We start from the raw sequence: 19,311 nt of genomic DNA on the forward strand, positions 1-19,311 counted from the left end.
TTCATACGTTTTTAACGTCTTAGTTTGATTGTTATATCTCTCGTTTAATAACGTTGCCATCCAAATGCACGTATTTATATCACGTTGTTATCGCTTTCGTACTAATTTATTTATCTCATCTATAAGACCTTATACCTCGAGTTTAGCTGGCTGATTAACTCTAGAAATAATTGATCAGCGTTAACACCAGCCCACCTTTCATTGACCACTCGTGATGGGAGGTAAGGATTTTTACTTAGACGAGCGCCGCAGGCTACTATGGGCAGTCGGTCAGGTGCCTCTCTGTCTTGTCGATGCCCAGCCAGCAGGTAGGTTTCCATGCACGCTTCGTCGATACCGCCAATTTCTTCCGCTTTTCTGTGGTCACACTTTCTTATAATGCGTGTCAGGAGATAGACCAAGGGTCTTGTGGCTGGAATGGGAATTGTTCCTGTCTCTGAACCAGAACGTGATTTCGTGCTCGTGAGATGTTCGTTGCCTGTGGCGAGTAAACGCGAGCTCCATTGTTAGTCTGGCGTTTATGACCATTATAAATTTTCAGAGTGTAGTGAACATGAGTTTGCGTAACGTAAAATTTTTATTTTTATTAAATGTAACAACTATCCGACAGTCGTTGAAATTGTAGTCGATACTAGGTTCGTTGAAAGCTCGGGTAAATGATTGCAAGTAACGTATGCGCACAGTGTACTGTTGGGTTTCTTTAATATGTACACCCGCTTCTAACGCTAAAACGGTGCTTGTGCTTAGCTGTACAAATTATCTAAACTTGAACCACAACAGAGTAAAATTTCCATGTCAAGACGCCGTATAACAATAGCACACTTTTTTGGCTCTAGTTATTTGTCCATCAATTGACCTTTGTCAAAACATGAAAGAGCGAAGAGCCTGGAGTGTTTAGCCGTTCTTCCCGCGACTATATAGTCTCTTATTATTTTGATGAATCTCAGAGGAACGGCTGTTGATGTAATGAGACACCGAGCTCGTTAGTGCTCTCTTTCTCGTTTTCTCAAGCTTAGACTTTTTCTCTGACTATTGAAAGGAATTCATCGTGCGCATTGTGGGCCTATGTTTGTTAAAGTGCTTTTTTATCCTGTTTCGGCTTAGAACTTCAGTGAGCTTCTTCAAGGAACTGGGATCTCGCTGTCCAATCCTTTTCTTGGGCGCTTTTCTTTGTGTTATTGAGGGAGGAAAGAACTATACGGCATTTTATTGCAGGTGGGCTTTGGAGGAGACGTAGATTCGTTTAGTTAGCTCTTTCTCAACAGCTAGCCTGATAATGCCCATACATGATCTCAGAGTATAAACCCTAAACTCTCTGCGCATTGTAGATTCAGCTCATGTTCGTCAAGTTCTCTAACATACTTGTGTAGAGTTTAAGAGATGTTTCTAAGGTTTAGTTACTCCACGAGCTGGTATTTTTCGCCACTGCTATACTCATCCAATTAAATAAATACGGGGTCAAAGTATTTAATTTTTCTGTACTATTAAAATAAAAAGTATGACTTGATTCGCATATGTGATGTATTGGTAATAATGAGGAAACTTATGCGCAGAGAAAGCTTTGAATATTAGAGCCCTTTTGAAATATATACCTTCACATCACATTGAGAGGCCTGCACTGTTCCTGCTCTACCTGTTTTGCATGGGGCGAGTGCGCGAGCTTCCTTCCCCCTGTGGCTGTCACAGTCCGCTGCTACCCTTCCACTTCCTTTCATGTGTGCTCGAGGGGCTCAGACTCTCACGCTCCGTTTTTTGTTTCTCTTCCTTCTTATTCAACCTGAATTCCTTGCGTTTGCTATTCGCATGTTACACTGGGGTTGCATAACCCAACATTGCGATGGGCATCTCATATTCCACATCTCAGAATGGCGATTTTTTTCTTGTTTCGGATGGTAGTTGGTTGGTTTAATTTATGAATTCGTATATATTAATGAACGTATGATGTTTGAAACCCAATGCATGTTAATGCTTAGACTCTCTTAATTTCGGTCGCTAAACTGAACCTTTCACTCGCCTGCCTCGTGAAAAGTGCTACAAAAGGATTTTTCGAAACTAGTTTAAAAGAATTTATTATTTATGCTGCACTTTGCCAATATATCCGAGAGTATTAAATTCTTAGGCTGAAGATTACCGTAATCATATAAGGCGTAGATGCCAGGTAATCGTATATAAGTTTGAGCCGTCACGGCCGAAACGAGTGTAGCACGCGGGTTGCCTGCTGTGATGGCCTCAGCAGCTGCTGCTGCTACTGTGCGCCGGGCCTGCGCGTGCTGCGGAATGCGGCGCCTCTGAGGGATGGTTGGGGGATCTGCTAGTCGGCCATGGTGATGGTTAGCGATGCTAGGTCCAGATGATAATGAGTAAACTGATACTAGTTCCAGATGATAATGAGTAAACTGATACTAGTTCCAGATGATAATGAGTAAACTGATACTAGTTCCAGATGATAATGAGTAAACTGATGCTATTACGAGATGATAATGAGTAAACTGATGCTATTACGAGATGATGGTGGGTAAAGTGATGCTAGTTCCATGTGATAGTGTATGCAGTGTTGCTTGTTCGAGATGATACCGAGTAAACTGATGCTTGTTCGAGATGATAATGAGTAAAGTAATGCTAGTTCGAGTTGACAGCGGTTAACGCTGTGCTAGTTAGAGATGATGGTTAGCGATGTGGTTCGAGGTGATGGTGGGTAAAGCGATGGTTGTTCGAGATGACGGTGGTTAATGCAATGACAGTTCGTGGTGATGGTTAGAGCGATGCTAGTTTGCCAAAGTGATCTCTATAGTGATGGCTAGCGATGCTATAGTTCGTAATGATCGATGGTGGCATGGTGAATGCCGATGCTAGTTCGTGGTGGGGACGATAGCTGGCAATGCTAGTCTGTGATGGTTGTGGTGATACCGCGATACTAAATCCGGTTTCTAATGATGGGGCGTTGCCACTTTTGATGTAATGTGGCGCTAATTCCTTTGCACGCTCAATATTGATCGTTAGACTGAAAATTACGAGCGTCGAGAACTGTGAAATGTTTAGCGTGTCTACCTAACTGTTGAAAAACTAAATTAAATAATAATAAGATCGATGATGAAGAAAGTGAAATGCCGATTCTTTTTTTATTCTCCTGTCGTAGATTTTTAATATTAAAGTTAATACCTTAAAAATATTAAAATATTGGGCGTTGTGTCCTAAATAGTTTTTGGTATTATATAACAATTTACACTGTGATAAATTCTCTCAAGTAAGATTGAAATCAACTGCGTTTTATATTAAAAGTGCAAGTTCATTGATGGTAATACATATTATAATTTATTTTTTATATTACGTTATTTATTTTTTAATTATAACTTTTAAAGATGTTGGAAGATTTCCCCCTTGGTGTTTAAAATTTCAGTTCTACGCCGTTTGGTTGTACGCTTCGTTATCGGTGTTAACCATCCTTTGGATAATTAGGTTTTAAATCGACGTTGCTGTATTATTTCGGCAGGGCTTAGCTGATGACAGTCTTCTTTGTGTATAATAAGCCATTCAAGAGCCTATGTATTCTTTCATCCTCCATGACAAGCGTGGGTGAGGGACTTGAGTTCTAAAAAAGTCGCCTGCACAGCCATGCGAAATAATAAAGTGACATTCCTTAGCGAGGTAGGACAGGTTATGGCAATCGCTATTATTTGGCCCCTGCGCTCGGAATAAAAAGTGTGTGACTGAGGGAGTTAGGGTTGAGGTGTTTGAAGGGGTGTTGGATGAGGGTGCGAAGAGGAGGGAGTGAGAGGGAACAGTTCGCGTTGTTCCGGTCCCGCCCTTAACTTCCGACTGCCACTCCCTGTGAATTCGTCTCTGGCTGGCTGCCGTCGCCGCTTCGCTTTTTTGTCTGCATGAAATATTTCGGCATTTTGTTTATAGTTATTCGGGTAATTTTATTTAACAATGAAATTAGTAAATTTAATATATCTTTTGAGTATGTGGATGGATCGCTCCTTCCTTGTAGTTTCAGCCGTTATATTTATTACCTCTATTGCCGAAAATTTTTTCTCGGTGGAACGAAATTCCCCTCTGAATTTCAAACGAGGGATTAGGTGATGGTTTTTAGCGCATTTTCTCGTTTATGGACAAAATGCACTACTGTGCTCACCATGTCCGTCCGTCTGTCCTTCCGTCCGTAACTTCACGTTTTCGTCGACGAGAAAATGCGCTCTCTGTCACTCACTGCAGTGAGTACTGAGTTATATTTTTTTATCTCGGCGTGTAAATCTAGAGTTTGAGGCAACACGTTGAATTAAAGTAAGTAACGTGGTTTCGCAAGTACGTTGCTCTTTATTCATGCATTATTAGTTCGGCTCTAGTGAAATTATTTTGGTTCATTTATTGCGGAGCAGCGTTCCATTTTCATGTCGATAAAATCGAGTTTTTATGCGTTTCCTGTAAGTACGTTGAGATTTTTAAGTGTGTTTTACTTGATATAAATTGTGTTGTGTCATTCATGTTTTTTCTGCCATTCATGTTAAAGCGTCAAATCTCTTACATCCGCTGAGCCACGAACATCGCGTATTATGCGTATCGGTGCTGTGCACCTGTGCCGTAGGTACGGTCTCTTCCCTGCCCAAGGTGGGCTACTTAGCATCTGTCCCGCTTCCGCTGCTCCGGGCCATTTTGTATATCCACGTTCTGCTTACAAAGCGAAAATTTAGGCACGGATCAGGATGCCGAAACAGTTCTCCGCCTCAAACATGGCATCTTGCCATTTCATGTGTTTCTGATTATGTTACGATAGGGCTATAGGGATGAGGCGTTACGATAGGCTATAGGGAAAGAAAATTTATAAATTTATCGCTTCAAAGATGCAATTATGCCATTTTTTGGTTCTTTACAATTTACATCACGTTACTAATCCATTATTGAATATTGATTACCGCCCAAAATCTGAACTTTGGTCTAGTGTAAGCAGTGTCCCACATCAATTACTGCTAAATTAACACTTCTCAGTCGTACCTAGTTGCATGGAATATTCCTAGCCCTCTTCTCAGTGAAGTGTCGAGACATCTTCGGTGCCAACTCGAGGGACTCCCTGCCATGTATCACCGGATCGTGGGAAAGCAGCACGGCACAGGTGTGCGCTGTACCTGAACGCGTCGCGGGGAGCTGGTCGCGTGTTTAAATTTTTGGCGGCAGTGGTGCCGGTTGGTGCGTGAATCTAGTCGTGACCCTGCGCTGGCCTCCTTCGGTATTTCCCACGCTGCCATCGCCTCCCCACATCTATAATTTTTTGTCCTTCAACGATATCCTGTCGATATTATTTCAAAGATATTTCATTATTTGAAACTAAGACTTTTCCTTCTGTCTTTGAGAACTCGAAGGTGTAAACGATGAACCGATTGCAAAATACTATCAAAGATGCTCAACAGGCTGTCTAATTACTCGGCCTTTTACTCAGCACTTCATTAGACACTGTTTCAGTTATGCCAAGATGCTTGTTCCTTTCTTGAATATTTTATCGATGCATGCTCATATCTGAGCCTGATAAATCTTCCTTTATATTACCTTTAACACAACGATCTGTTAACAGGGGGCAAACATTGCCAGTGGACAAAACGAATTCCGCCAGCTAAATGAACAGAATGCCAAAAGATTGCATTGAATTCATTGTGTGTAAGAAATGAAACAAAAGCTTTTCATTCTTTGAGGTGTCAACGACACTTGCGATGTGCACACTGGCCGCTTCCTTCCTCTAGAGAAGCTTCCTGCGAACCCGCGTTCCGTTCCGGGCGATGACTCACTTGGTCTTCTTTTTTTATGTGAAACTGATCTCTCGGCCTTGTGTTTGTGGGAGAAACTTATATGTACAATTCAAAATGTATATATTTTTATATATTTGTTTATATGCGTTATATTTATTTTATATATGTACAATTTACGGAACAAATTATTACTTCGACATACCTTGGGATAAAAAGAACCCGATTTTTTTTATTGTTACGCAAGTTTTGTCATTATTGCCTCGTGATCCAACAGACGTTTGATAGATTGCTTAATTCTACCCTCAACTGGTGGCATGAGATTTTCTTGCAACCCTCAAACCGAGCTACAGACCTTGGCGAACACCCAATTAATTCCATCATTAGTATGTGACAATTTATTTTACTTCTGCATGTTCAATTGCCTCGTTGCTACTTGTTGTTGATTTTTTTTCTCGACAATTAGGAATCGTTAGCATATTTCGTTTTATTAGGGCCTTGTTTCTAGCCTTGTCACGCCTCGCAAATAAGAATGACTGCCGTGGTCGGCATTGTGTGGAACGTCGCGCAATTGCGTGGGCGAAGCACGTGCGTTGACAGCGTCTCTTGTTCAAAGTTTCCCGCCAAAGCGCGAGTGACGTCACTCTCTTGACGCTCCCTAATCTGGGGGTCCTGCCTCCCCCTCTCCCCTCTCATCCCTAATCGGGGGTCCTCCCTCCCCCTCTCCCTCCGTCCCTGATATGGGGGTCCTGCCTCCCCCTCTCCCCCCTCATCCCTAATCGGAGGTCTTCCCCTCTCCCTTCATCATCCCACAATGGAGGTCCTGCCTCCCCTCTCCCCTCTCATCCTATATCGGGGTTCCTGCCTCCCCCTCTCTCCTCTCATCCCTAATCGGGGGTCCTGCCTCCCCCTCTCCCCTCATCATATATTTGCACCCTGCATTACGTCACGCATCAGAGTGTGCCAGGCAAGCGTGATGTTGCACTTCTTGTCTCTCACCTAAATCCAATGTGGGATCCATTTGTCCTCTATGTTTTTAAGCCTGCACAATCCATACATCCACCACCGCGATAGAAATAGTCATTAGATTGTCATTCATATTAATTTCGATTTTCTCGATGTCGTCGATATAAAATTTCATGAAAATCACAACATTCATTTTTGAAAAGTTCTCTCAATTTTGAATGTCATGCGTTGTTTGCGAAGAATCTCGATGTCATCTTGATGGTTCACCGAGTTGCCGGTAGTGACCCGTCACCATCGTTCTAGGTGCGGCCTGGCTGCTGCCGCCAGCCGCAAGCAAGGGGATTGCAACGAGCCTTAGAGGTCACTCCTTCAAGGTCACATCGTTGGCTCCTTGTTTTCTTCTCTTGGCTTGTTTACGATCATTGCTCAAGTGTCTTAGCCATGTAGCACTTTATGTACCTAACTTTGTCTCTTGGCAGTTGCACTTGACGTTAATGTTGACATTTTGTGTACACAAGAATACATGTATATGTTTTCAGCGTAGAATTTTCTCGTAGCCTTGATTGTATTTGCTTTGTTCGGCGTTGGTTTCGTTGACAATGAATTCGCAACGTTACCACTTCGGTTGTTCTGTATTGGCAGTAAATATTGATATTTCTCAATTCATTCTTTGATTCCTCGTCTCAAATGCGATCAAATTTTTAACTTGAAAATTTATGTCTCCCCTAATCCCGAACTATTGCTCTGTTACTCAACCGTCTCAATAAGCGCCGATGAATGAACCTGACACCGCGCAATGTTATCAAGTACGATGAAATTTGTGTGATTGGCGCGCATAGTACCTCGTGTTATTAATGAAGTATGTTAAAATTGTGTACCAATGGCACGCATTAGACGTAATAGCAGTAGTTAAGCTGAAATGGTGTCAGTATCTGGCGAGCATTATTCGTCATGGCATTAAAAGTATGCTGATTTTGTGTGCATGTGGCATGCATTATATTTGATGCGAATGCTGTTAGTTATGCAGAAACGGTGTCATTTCAACAGCGCTCTCAGGACAATATGCCAACAATATTTACAGCGTCCTTACGTGAATGCAAACTTCATTAACTGGCTTGTATTTCAGGAGGACGAGATGGCGGTGGCGCGCCTTGTTCGTCATGGCATCAAGTATGCTGATGTTGTGTGCATGTGGCATGCATTATACTTGTTACGAATGCTGTTAGTTATGCTGAAATAGTGTCATTAACTGGCTTGCATTTCAGGAGGACGAGATGGTGGTGGCACTGGTGGAGAAGTACGGCGCCAAACGGTGGACGCTGATCGCCAAGCAGCTCAAGGGCCGCATTGGTAAGCAGTGCAGGGAGCGCTGGCATAACCACCTCAACCCCAACATCATCAAGACTGCCTGGACCGCTGAGGAGGATGCCGTTATATACCAGGCACACAAGCAGTGGGGCAACCAGTGGGCTAAAATTGCCAAGCTCATCCCGGGAAGGTTTGTATCTTATAAGTGACATAGAAGCATGAATATTTGTATCTTGAAATAGGATCATATCATACAAGTCCCGGGCTTAGCCCTGTCAGTGGGAGAATATTTTATCGTTTTTTATTTTCTTGATATTACTTGATAAGCTTGGGCAAAAAGTTGGCGTTTTTAAACTTGGACTAGTGTTATCATTCTTAATTTTGAAATATGAAATGTATGAAAAATGCGTTTCGAATTTCAAAATGGGCTGGTTTTGATTCTAATGCCTTAGATTGTGTTTTATTTTCATACATGATGACGCAAATTAATTGTGTATGGAAAAACCCGTTAAAAACTTGCTTCTAGACTTAATTTTTCCTGTAATATAGTTCTATAGAAACCGTACAAGAAATTTATAGTCATCAATTTCCATGTGATGAAGATAATAAATTGAATATCAAGATAACTGACGTCTAATTTATTTCTTCAGAACGGACAACGCCATCAAGAATCACTGGAACTCGACGATGCGCCGCAAATACGAAGCTGAGATGCTGGCCGGCACGCGGCCTCAGGCGGCCAAGCGCACGGCGGGGATGGTGCGTGTTGGAGGACCTGTTACTGCAGGAGCCGTTGCTCAGCCGCTCTCTAGGTAACAGGGTTAAATATTAAGCGCTGGTTACATGAAGTTATCTTTGTATTTAGGATTTATTACGTTTGAACTTCGGGTACATTTAAAACTCAGGTTATATTGAAACTCTGGTTACATCTGAAACTCTGGTTACATTCTAAAACTGGTTACTTAGAGAACTCGGGAAATTTTGAGAAGTTGGGTTACTCTGAAAAGTCTTGGTAAATTAAAATCTTCTACTAAATTAAAAACTTGAGTTAATGTAGCTGCTCATTACTGGATAAGATGAACCCGAGCGTTCTCGATTTTTCGTGATAGCAAATCAATATTGATGGAGAAGCAGAAACTCGGCATGAATTCTCTTGTGTTACAAGTTCTGATGAATGAAAAAATAATAATACTAACTTTGTTATGTTTTTTGGAACTTTGTTTTGAAATTATTTACATTAGAATTTATTTTTGCAATATTAAATGACCGTCTTGAAATAACGGTATTAATCTTCTGTGTTTGTCGGAATACTTAAATTTGCACCGTGGAAGAATTCTGTCTTGAAAATGATTTAACTAAGCAGTAGTTGCGGTATTGGTGTCGATAGTTTTCGCTAGGCCTGCTTTTTTTGCAGTCTTCTTTCTTTGTTAATTACCCATTCATGTATATTTATTTCCTGACTGATTATTTTGTTAATGTAGATATTTTTTAAGTAAATGAACTTTTTAAAATATATGGAATACAATAATTTGTGTGTGTAGTGGTGAGAGTATCCTGGGTCTGCCACACATGAGTCCCCTCTTGCCGTCCCCAAGCTCCGCTCCACAAGCAGACTACGGCAGCATGGCGCTGCATTCTTCCCCTTATTGTGGGGAAATAATCCCTGCTTCTGGTCCCGCTTTCAACCACATCAGAGAATATTCGCAAGGTTAGTTGTTCATAAAGTTGTTGGTCAATTCATAACTTTGTAAGCATCCTGTGAACTGTCAGTGCTTGTGTTATTTTTCGATGTGTTAATGTGTGTGTCGAATAATTTTGTTATATTTTCACTGAATGAAATTACTTTTTGAATCATATATGTATTTAGTTATATGTTACACTTTCTTTAATATTCGCGTGATTGTTGTGCTGTCAATCAATTACTGTCATCATTTATTCTTATTCATGTATATCTTTAATAACTTCAACGCCGCAGAAATGTCCGGCAGTCCGCACTATCCCTCGTATGTGAACTCCACTCTACCGCCCTCATCTACGCCGTCGCCTCTGGTGCCATGCAGCAGCTCATCTCCGTACAGCCAGGACGGATTTGCTGCGCAGGTATTTTTCAAATAGGAAACCATTTCAAATGTTAATATGTTCTCCTTTTGTAACAGCCGGTATTATATGAGGAAACCATTTCAACTGTGAATAAGTTCTCGTTTTGTAAACAGCCGCCTATGGTGAAGTAACTTACGTCAAGATTAACTTGTCTAACCCTTTACTATAAGTTTTTGGCTTTAGATGTTATTCTTGTCTATGGAATAATTAGCATATTCTAAACTTTTGATTACTTATGCATTTAATTTTGATTTTTAAAGTTTCATTTGATGCTCAGAGTTTTTGTTGCTACAGCTTTCTAGCTCAGAGTGGGGACGAAATTTTTATAATTTTATTATCTGTATATTTATTTGAAAAAATTGTAATTAGAATTTTATAAAATATAAATTGTTTTGTTAATTCTAGGCATATTCAATTGAAATAAAAAAGCTCCAACTTTGTTCTTAGTATAAATCAAGCTTGTTGCTTATTTTAAGTGGAATCAATGAGAAAGTGAATGGATCGATCTCGCCACAGGCATACATGGAACAGAATAGTGGATACAACAATAGATTCTTATCTCATCCTGACGAGCGGCAGCAGCACATCACTCAACAAACTTACTCGGGCAATGGAGTCACCATTGCTGCTCCTGCTGAGCATGAAAGTCAGACTTCTGCACAGCCGCTTCCTGCATTTGATAGCAGACAGTCTCTTGTACGTGCTGTCATCTTATGAGAGCTAATTTATTTAATACTGTTATTTATAAACCTAATTAACAATAAAATCTAATATCGTGCTATTGAGGTGACGGGAGGAGCTTAGTTTCAATCATGTTGACGGCGGTGTTTATCCTGTACCTTATTCATTTGCGGAAATTTCGTTATGTATGTTCTAAGCCTGCCATCTCGCCAATGTTTGTTTTTATATTGGTTTATATTTTGGCTACAATTTAATCATTTTTGACATAAATTTTCCTAGAATGGTGCCATAGTGGCGAGGTACATTATGTGTGATTAGCACGCAACAGCTTACTTTTCACTGACATTCGGTTTATGTACGTGCAGGATCCTGTTATCACTCCTCCACACAGCGGCACTTCCCCACCATTGCCTTGCAGTTCTCAGTTTTCCCCTGCGACAATCCCCCAACTAACACCTGGGGAAGACACCCAAGTTACTTCTCATTCACACATGCCTTACACTGTCGGTGACATCATAAGGTCCACGCAGTGTGTGACCGGTGTGACGAGTACACTCAGTTTTATGGACAACGCGAGCAATTCTCACGTTGACGTGTGCCCACCCAACAGATATCTTGATGATACACAGGATTTTGTTGGCCACGATGGAAATATTGGAGCTAAAATTGATTCTCAAACACGTAATTCTGAAATACCTACGTCTGAAGGTGATATGAAGAATCTTATACGCCAACGTATGTTTCAACATGAACACCAGCAGCAAGTTTTACGGCGAGAGCAGCAGTTGCATCTGCAACAGCAGTACACTGATCTTGTAAAGGCGCAAATGCAGCAGGAGAGGGAGCCCTATTCTTCAGCCCACGCTTTAACAGGAAGTCAGCCCCAAAATCACTTTGAAGCGCGATCGCTGTTAAGAAATGAACTGGGTATCAGTCCTTCGCTATCTGCCAGTAATGAAGGAAAAACTATTGATTCTTCTAATGCCACGACCAATGTAAAACTAGAGAACACAGAAGATTTTCACGACGTTCCGGACGGTTCTAGTAATTATAACAGCCAACCCTCTAACGGTGAAAATGATAATAATCAAGTTTCTGGTCACATCCAACCTGATGGGAAACTGGAACTGAACAAAGATTTCAACTCACCCGAACATATAATTTACAAGGTTGAAGACATCCCGGACTGTAAAGTGTCATGCAACCACATTGAAAATCAGCAGTGTGCAGAGGAAATGCCTAACCAAAAGGTCATAGTGAGCCACAGAGAAACGCAGCAGTATTCGACTGCAGGAGCTGAAAATCTGGCTTTTGTGCCCTCGTTGGAGATGCCTGCTCACAGTAAAATGCTTGCTCCTGATAATCAGCGCAAACAAAGTGAGTATCATTTGATGAAGATTGAAGATTCAAGACCCAATACTATTTATAAAGATATTACAAATGTGCAATACGAAACTATCATCAATTCCCATTCGTACTTAGCAACCGAGCGCCTCAATTCTGCTGCGAGTTGATGTCAAGAGTTTAATTTAATATATTGAATATTAGAGAAGTATTGCTACAACTTATTGGACTTCTTCCTTTCATTAGCTCACACATAAAAATGTAATGGATATCAACTGCAGATATTCTTGCAAATAACTTATTAAATGTGTCATTTTACTTATTAACTTATGTGTCATAACTTATTAAATGTGTCACCCGTTTTAATTATGTCTCACTTACATTAATTTCTTCACCAATGGTTTTGCCTCTGTAAGATATTTCACGTACTCATGTTATGGTATGCAGGTAACCACGGGTCTTCAGCCAGCGTCTCGCCTATACTAGATAGTGCATTCTTGCTCACCCCTGAAAAGCACGCTCTGGATATAGACTTCCTATCATCATTCAGGTAACTTGGTTTTTGAGGCAGTAAATTTGCCTTTATTATTTTTAAGTTTAGTTCCCATAATAATGAGTTGTGGACTTAACTATTTAAGCTATCCATATTTTCGGCAATATTTGGCTCTGGTGCCTAGTTTTTGATAGAATTTAATTCTATTTAGATTTCAGCACAATTTGGCTCGCCCAAATACTCTAGTTGTCTTATTTGCCATTAAAGTGTAAACTTACAACATCAAATTGCAGGGACTTGAACGAGCTGAGGAATTTCTCTCCCTTGCGAAGTAACAACCTGGATTTCCTCGGCTCTGGCGCCTTCGAGCTTCTCACTTTTTCGCCTGTTAAAGTAAGATTTTGAAGCATGTTAATGTTCAATGGATTGAATATATTTAGTGAATTGTTATCATTCGTGCCTAAAATTTCAAATTTCCTCTTCATTCTCTATTATTGGAGATATCATTCGTTGAGCTGTATCATTTGTTAAATGTAAATTACTACGATAAATGAAAATTTCCGCTTTTCGCCTACTTTCCTGACACTTGTATATTTTTTGATCCACCAGATAAAAACTGAAGTGTGTGAATCTCCATCTATTTCGACGTGCTCTTCCCTGCCAAAGCCAAACATAAGGTCCTTGGCTTCTACTAGCTCTATCTCGGGTGAAAGCAGATATAAAATCGCGGACGAAAATGCTATGCTTCGTTGCTCGGATTCTGTTACTGCTGCGTCCACTAAAAGCTCAATCAGCATTGCTCCGACTTTATCCTTGAATCAGTCTTTGAATAAAAGCCTCCTGAACTCTTCTTACACTTCCCTCAATTCATCGAGACTTTCTACTCCGCCCATCTTGAGGCGTAACCGCCGAAAACAACCTACACCAACCAAGCGCATTCTCCAATCAATCTCAATCATGGATTCTTCTAATTCTCAGGTAAAGTAATTTCCCGCATTTGCGCATAGTCTTTTGCAGTTGTTTTTGTATTTTTTTTTTTAATTTACTTTAATAATTTAAAAATTAAAATTCATTTGTGTGATCTTGCAGGAGGATTCATTACTGACAACCCCCATCAAAATGACGCCTATGAGGCCGACACTGACCAACAGTCCACTGCATATCCTGAGTTCTCCTCACCTGAACTTCGAACAAATAATCTCAACTCCCCATTTTTCTCCCGTGGTCTTCCCTCCCGTGTCTCAAAGTACACCAGTGCAGTTGCCTCATCCACATCCGTCTATCCCTCCACACCTACTAACGGGACTCCATTTCACGGGGGGCTTCTCCCACAGAACACCCAAGTCTCGACGAGCTTTAATTCAACCAGCGCCCAAGACTCCAACTCCTCTTAAAAACGCACTCAAGGAAATCGAGAAGAAAAGTGGCCCCCTGAAACCACTCGTGAGTTATTTTTTAAATTATTTGAAATCCGGGATAAATCCATACATTCTGTATGGAGCTTCAAATTTTTATGAATTTGTTTATTTAAATTGTGCCAGTTTCTGTACCTGTTAGATAATTAAGAAAGTGGTCCACTGATCTGGAATTTTTTTCTAGCCCCAGACCCCGACTCGTTTTGAAGATCTCGCTGAGATCATAAGACAAGACACTGAATACTCGCTGAAGCATGAGACTCCCGTCACTCACTCGGAACATCAGGTTTGCAGACTATGAATCTATCATGTAAAAGCATTTATTTCAGTTATGACGAGCGAATTGAAAATATAAAACATTTCCTTGAATTGTGATGGAGTTTGGTTTTTCGTGCATCTTATTTCCAGTGTTGATGATACCGTTTTTATTTTACAGTCAAGCCTAATAGACAGCGGGATAGGATCCTTGAAGCGTTCCATCGCCACTGCCGGCATCACTCACGGAAAGGAGAATTCGCCTCACAAGAAAGCCAGAAAAGCTTTGGCGCTTTCGTGGAGTAATCTTCACAGCGGCAATCCGCCTCTTGCTGCTACTAATTTCAACACAAATTCCCATGTCGGCTCAGCTGATCAACTAAATGATGGATCCACATCAGCTACTCATCACCACCCTCCATCCACTTCCTCCCACTCCCATTTCACGCAGAGTAATTTTTTGACAAGCCTCATGGGAGCTTCCAATTCTGCCAGAGGCTCCATGTTTATCAAAGACTCGCAAGCTACGCACGGACTTGCAAAAAGTTTGACCCCCAGTCTCAACACCAGTGGCTACTCCTTCAGAATGGGTTCTCTGTCGCCCGAAACACCCGTGAGCTATCACCTGCCTTTTTCACTTATCTCTGACATTTAGAATTGTTATATCTGTTTACGTTGGAAACATATTTTCATAGGAATGGGTCCACGCTTGTCAATAATTATATATTCATTTTTTTCTGTTTGAGCATGATTTTTCCCTTCAATGCGTAAATGTTTTCATGTGTATATTCCCATGGCAAATCGTGGTTTAAAAATTTTGTACTGTTGTCTACACGAATTAACCTTATAATTTATTGGACAGTCTAAATCCCTCCTGGGCGACTCCTCTTTGGTGTTTTCCCCGCCTCTGCTGCGAGACACGCTCTACCAGGAGGAAATGGTAGCAGCTGCTGTGCAGCCACAGACTGTTCTACTTGATCGCACCAAGGTAATTCAATTTTTATTTTGTGTGTATATATGCTAAATTTCTTGGATGCCATCTTGTGTTGGCATGGCAAAATAATTAATTTCCAAATGTTGCGATCCATTTTTTCTTATGTGTAAAGATAATTGCAAAAATATTTAGCTCCATTTTAGTTTATCCGTCTTCCATTATTAGAATTTATTCAGCCTAAGTATAATTTTTAGTAATACAAGTTTATAGCCTTAAAATTAGAATTTTAATTCTTTAGTAATTAAGGCTTGCTTCTGCATATTATGTGTTTATCGTCATGCGATTTGTTTTTTTCTGTGACTGTCTATCCTAACATCTGTTTCTACTTTATCAATTAATGTATTTGGGTTTATTGCCTCTGTGTCTACTTCAGACTCGCCTGACCTTTGTAATGTAGTTTTACTCCTTAGTTTCTTGTTATTGTGATGTTGATTTGACTCACCCATGTTGTAGAAGGTTGATCACCTTGAAGTTTCATAGCGCATAATGAAAATTGAGCCTTGGTATTTTTAATAATATCTTATACCAAAAATGGCAAATAATCTCGCACAATGGTCATTTTTAATAACGAGCAATGTGTTCCTGAAAATACCCCGTAAATTATCCGATCATCCGGTCAAATGTTTAGTTGAGCTCTTAATAAATCACATGTTATGTCAATGCTTGTGTAATGTTTGGTGAATACATGTAGAGTTGAAGGAACGTGTGCCTATTTGATTATGAAGTTTGAACAGTTCAATGTTCCTTGCTGCATGGTAGTGCATAGCTTTGATGTGTTTTTGCAGCTTGACAAGCCTGCAACATCAGCAACCAAGGACAGGCTTGCTTGTGTCAAGAAAATTTATTTTGGTGAGACGCCTCCTGAACCTCGACGTGCGCTCAAAGCTCCACAGGTAGCTTTCGTCGGCTCGGCATGTTTTCTGATGTCCTAATGTAGCTTGCGTTTAAGATATCACTGATGCACACACTAACTTTACTGTTATGCACTTCTTTTACACTATTCTCTAACACAATTTTATAAATCATGATGCAAACTTTTTGCCGATAGTTGAATCATTAAATAATTCAGAATTACTGGTATAATTTGAAAAAAAATCATCGTGCGCCGTCTTGGCTCCGATTATTAAGTATTCTTCAAACTAGCTTCTCTTTAACTTACACGTTCATGTAATTTGCAGACCTGATGGCATGAGTTTTGCTAGATCTTGTATAAGCTATCTAAATTTCATTGGTAAAAGTAATCAAAACAAACAACTCTGTTCCTGTTACATCTGTCATAATTATGAAGTAAAATCTGAAGATTTCTAAACCTTCCTCTCATCTTTCCAGTATAAAACGAGCTAGTCGCTCATATCGCATGTAAACAATATTGTTTAGGCCCTATTTCTGCCTGCTGTGTTGAGTTATATTTTTACTGTTGTTGCACTGATGGTATTGAATGTACATTACCTGCTCTTTATTTCTATTCCTCTAGCAAATTTTTGTGTTTTCTTAGACTTCGTACAATTCTAGTATTTTTCGTTTTGCATTACACGTACGCCTAGGTTTATTAAATGATGCCAGTAAATAAATAAGTAAATGTGCCAAACTTTCAGTTGGACGTTCGATGGGAGATGGTGGCATGTGGTCGAACTGAGAACCAACGGCGCCTGACTGAGCAGGCGCGTCAAATCGTCGGCCAAGGAACCGCCAGCTCAGCTACGCCTCAGCATAAAGAGCAAACTTCATCACTGGCGACGCAGAGACCACATTGTCCTGAAGAGACGATACTACAGTCCACGTCTCATTATAGTGCATTGCAGACGCGATACTGACTTCGAAAACTGAATTGTATTTTTTATAAAGAGAATACCTTACTTAAGGTCTTGCTAGATTCACAGAATCTACTAGCAAGTTGAACCGGCGTGGCTTCTGTTGTAGAACGCTGGTTGTTGAGGAAAAATGTTGAACGGTATGCTGAATGCCTAACGTTACAAATGCACAACACACGGAGAAAATAAAAGATGAGGAGATACCAACCTTACAAGGTGGCTTCATGCAAACCGTCATTGCTAGAATACATTCAAAAACGCAAGTTGAAATTTTCTCGTTTAAGTGCTTTAGAAATTATCTTTTATCAGAGGAATATTTTTCGCATGGATTCGTTTTTTTTTTCTTGAAGTGGAGTTGTTGTGTCTGTATGTTACCAAAAATAGATTATTTGCATCTGTGAAGAATTGAGCATAATTGATACATTTAGACGTTTTATGTGACTGACGAACTGCAAAGCAACGAATATCTCAAGTCTGAAAAGATTTCGAAAAGGAGCATTCAGTGTTCCAAAACCAATGTCTGAGCTTGCTTCCGAGAAGGCATTTTTTTAAACAGAATCGTTTATAACTAGCGTTTCTAATTCGTCAATTCGTTGGAAATTATGAAACCTTTACATTCTCTCTTCCTGACTCACTGGAATGCAGCGCGGTCCAACGGGAAAATTTAGCGGTCCAGATCTATTGTACTCTTCCGCTCGTGATTTCTATGTTAAAACATTTCAAGAGGAAAGTTTTTATTATTTTCTTCTGACCAGTCACATTCTGACTCCAGTGAACATATTTGATCCCGGTACCATATCTTGAAACAGTGCAGACATGTTCATGATCGGTGCATTTTTCTACAATAAATTGTTTCAATTGCTTAAAGTTGCTCGCAGCTTCTCGAAGAGATGCTGTCATTCTCATGAAAGAAATAATTATAAGTAATTACTTTCATTGCTATTCTAATAATTTAGTGTGCTGTTTTAACGCCCGCTTCAGCAGATTTTTTAAGAAAAATTTACGGTGCAAATTACATTTCTTACCATTTCGTCCCTCATCTTCGTGGCATTTGTTTCCATCTGCTGAAGCGGTCAGTGAATTATTAATCATAATCCCTGATTTATTTTAGTGAAAACTCGTAATGTAACAATCCCTCAGTCCGATATTTTAATTGCTTACTTCACACTTCCTTTAGAATAACGGCAAGGTATGATTTGAAGAATCAGATCTTTATGTATAATCTTTGGTGGTCAATTTTGTTATTACTATAGATAAACAGTACGGTTAGTCGGTTACTGCTCCTAACGCTGAATTCATGTTTAATTTCTATAATTGATTCTTAAAATGGGATATGTACATAATACGAACATGAGGCAGTGATTAGACAGCGAGGATAAAATTTTAGTTTGAATTCAATTCGAACGCCATTGTAAACATTTATAAATACGTATTTATATACATTTACATATATTGCAACGACTTTTAAGGAACGTTGCAGTGCATTTGTTGGCATAATTTAGGTCAGGTACTAAAAACTTTTGTGCGCTATGTTGATAGTTATTGCACTAGTTAGGTTTAGCCGTTAAGCGTCATCTTCATTTATTCTAGCCTTAAGACCTATTGAACCAAAGGAAATCGTTAGATAAATTACGATCATTGATTATATCCGTATAGTAATGTGAACGGATTTTGAGCTGTCACTATGCGTTGAGAGGTGTCCTGCTAGTACAGGACATGGAATTTGTAATTACACCGCTAGCATGTTGAACTAGTATAAGGTTGACCCATGAGAAGATCATTTTTGCGGATGTAGTTTATTGCTCGCCTGTGACGTCAGTGATCTCAGTGACGTCATGGGCATCAACCAATCACCGAAATTCTATCAAACCAGTCAACTAATACGTCATGGGAATGACTGGATTGTTAACGTTTCTCGATCTCAGTGACTTAACAAGAAAGCTAAATTGAAAGACGGAAATCCTCGTGGGTCATTCTTATACAATTCAACCATAAACCGCTAGGGCAGTGGTTACCAAAGTGGGCGATATCGCTCCCCTATCGGTGAGGAAGGGGCAGTAGGGGGGCGGGCGGCAGTCCGTGAAGTCATGTCAGTTGTTCGTACGTTTGTTTGACGATTTGTGCAGAACATGACTCCTAATCGAATAAATTTTCACGAGTTGAAAATCACAGTTTGGTAGATGGGAATATTCAAAATTTTGTTCGAATC

At 40.1% G+C, this 19,311-nt stretch overlaps 1 protein-coding gene across 3 annotated transcripts in view; it reads left to right on the plus strand.

Annotated features, from left to right (window-relative positions):
- The window catches only part of LOC108679714, a 29,312-nt gene extending 10,535 nt beyond the window's left edge, over positions 1-18,777 (plus strand). The window contains exons 4-18 of one of the 3 annotated variants that reach the window (XM_047883002.1): positions 7,967-8,199; positions 8,660-8,821; positions 9,551-9,717; positions 9,985-10,109; positions 10,626-10,805; positions 11,156-12,167; positions 12,582-12,684; positions 12,921-13,020; positions 13,237-13,605; positions 13,717-14,070; positions 14,227-14,328; positions 14,479-14,910; positions 15,160-15,285; positions 16,077-16,184; positions 16,887-18,777. In XM_047883002.1, the coding sequence (XP_047738958.1) occupies positions 7,967-8,199; positions 8,660-8,821; positions 9,551-9,717; positions 9,985-10,109; positions 10,626-10,805; positions 11,156-12,167; positions 12,582-12,684; positions 12,921-13,020; positions 13,237-13,605; positions 13,717-14,070; positions 14,227-14,328; positions 14,479-14,910; positions 15,160-15,285; positions 16,077-16,184; positions 16,887-17,105 (3,792 nt within the window). In that variant the 3' untranslated portion in view covers positions 17,106-18,777. The remainder of the gene's footprint in view (positions 1-7,966; positions 8,200-8,659; positions 8,822-9,550; positions 9,718-9,984; positions 10,110-10,625; positions 10,806-11,155; positions 12,168-12,581; positions 12,685-12,920; positions 13,021-13,236; positions 13,606-13,716; positions 14,071-14,226; positions 14,329-14,478; positions 14,911-15,159; positions 15,286-16,076; positions 16,185-16,886) is intronic. The other 2 variants (XM_047883003.1, XM_047883004.1) reach the window with 2 other exon arrangements.
- The last annotated feature ends 534 nt before the right edge of the window (positions 18,778-19,311 follow it).

Source organism: Hyalella azteca, unplaced genomic scaffold (assembly GCF_000764305.2).
Source record: "Hyalella azteca isolate HAZT.00-mixed unplaced genomic scaffold, Hazt_2.0.2 contig11784, whole genome shotgun sequence".
In the NCBI taxonomy this organism is placed as follows: domain Eukaryota; kingdom Metazoa; phylum Arthropoda; class Malacostraca; order Amphipoda; family Hyalellidae; genus Hyalella; species Hyalella azteca.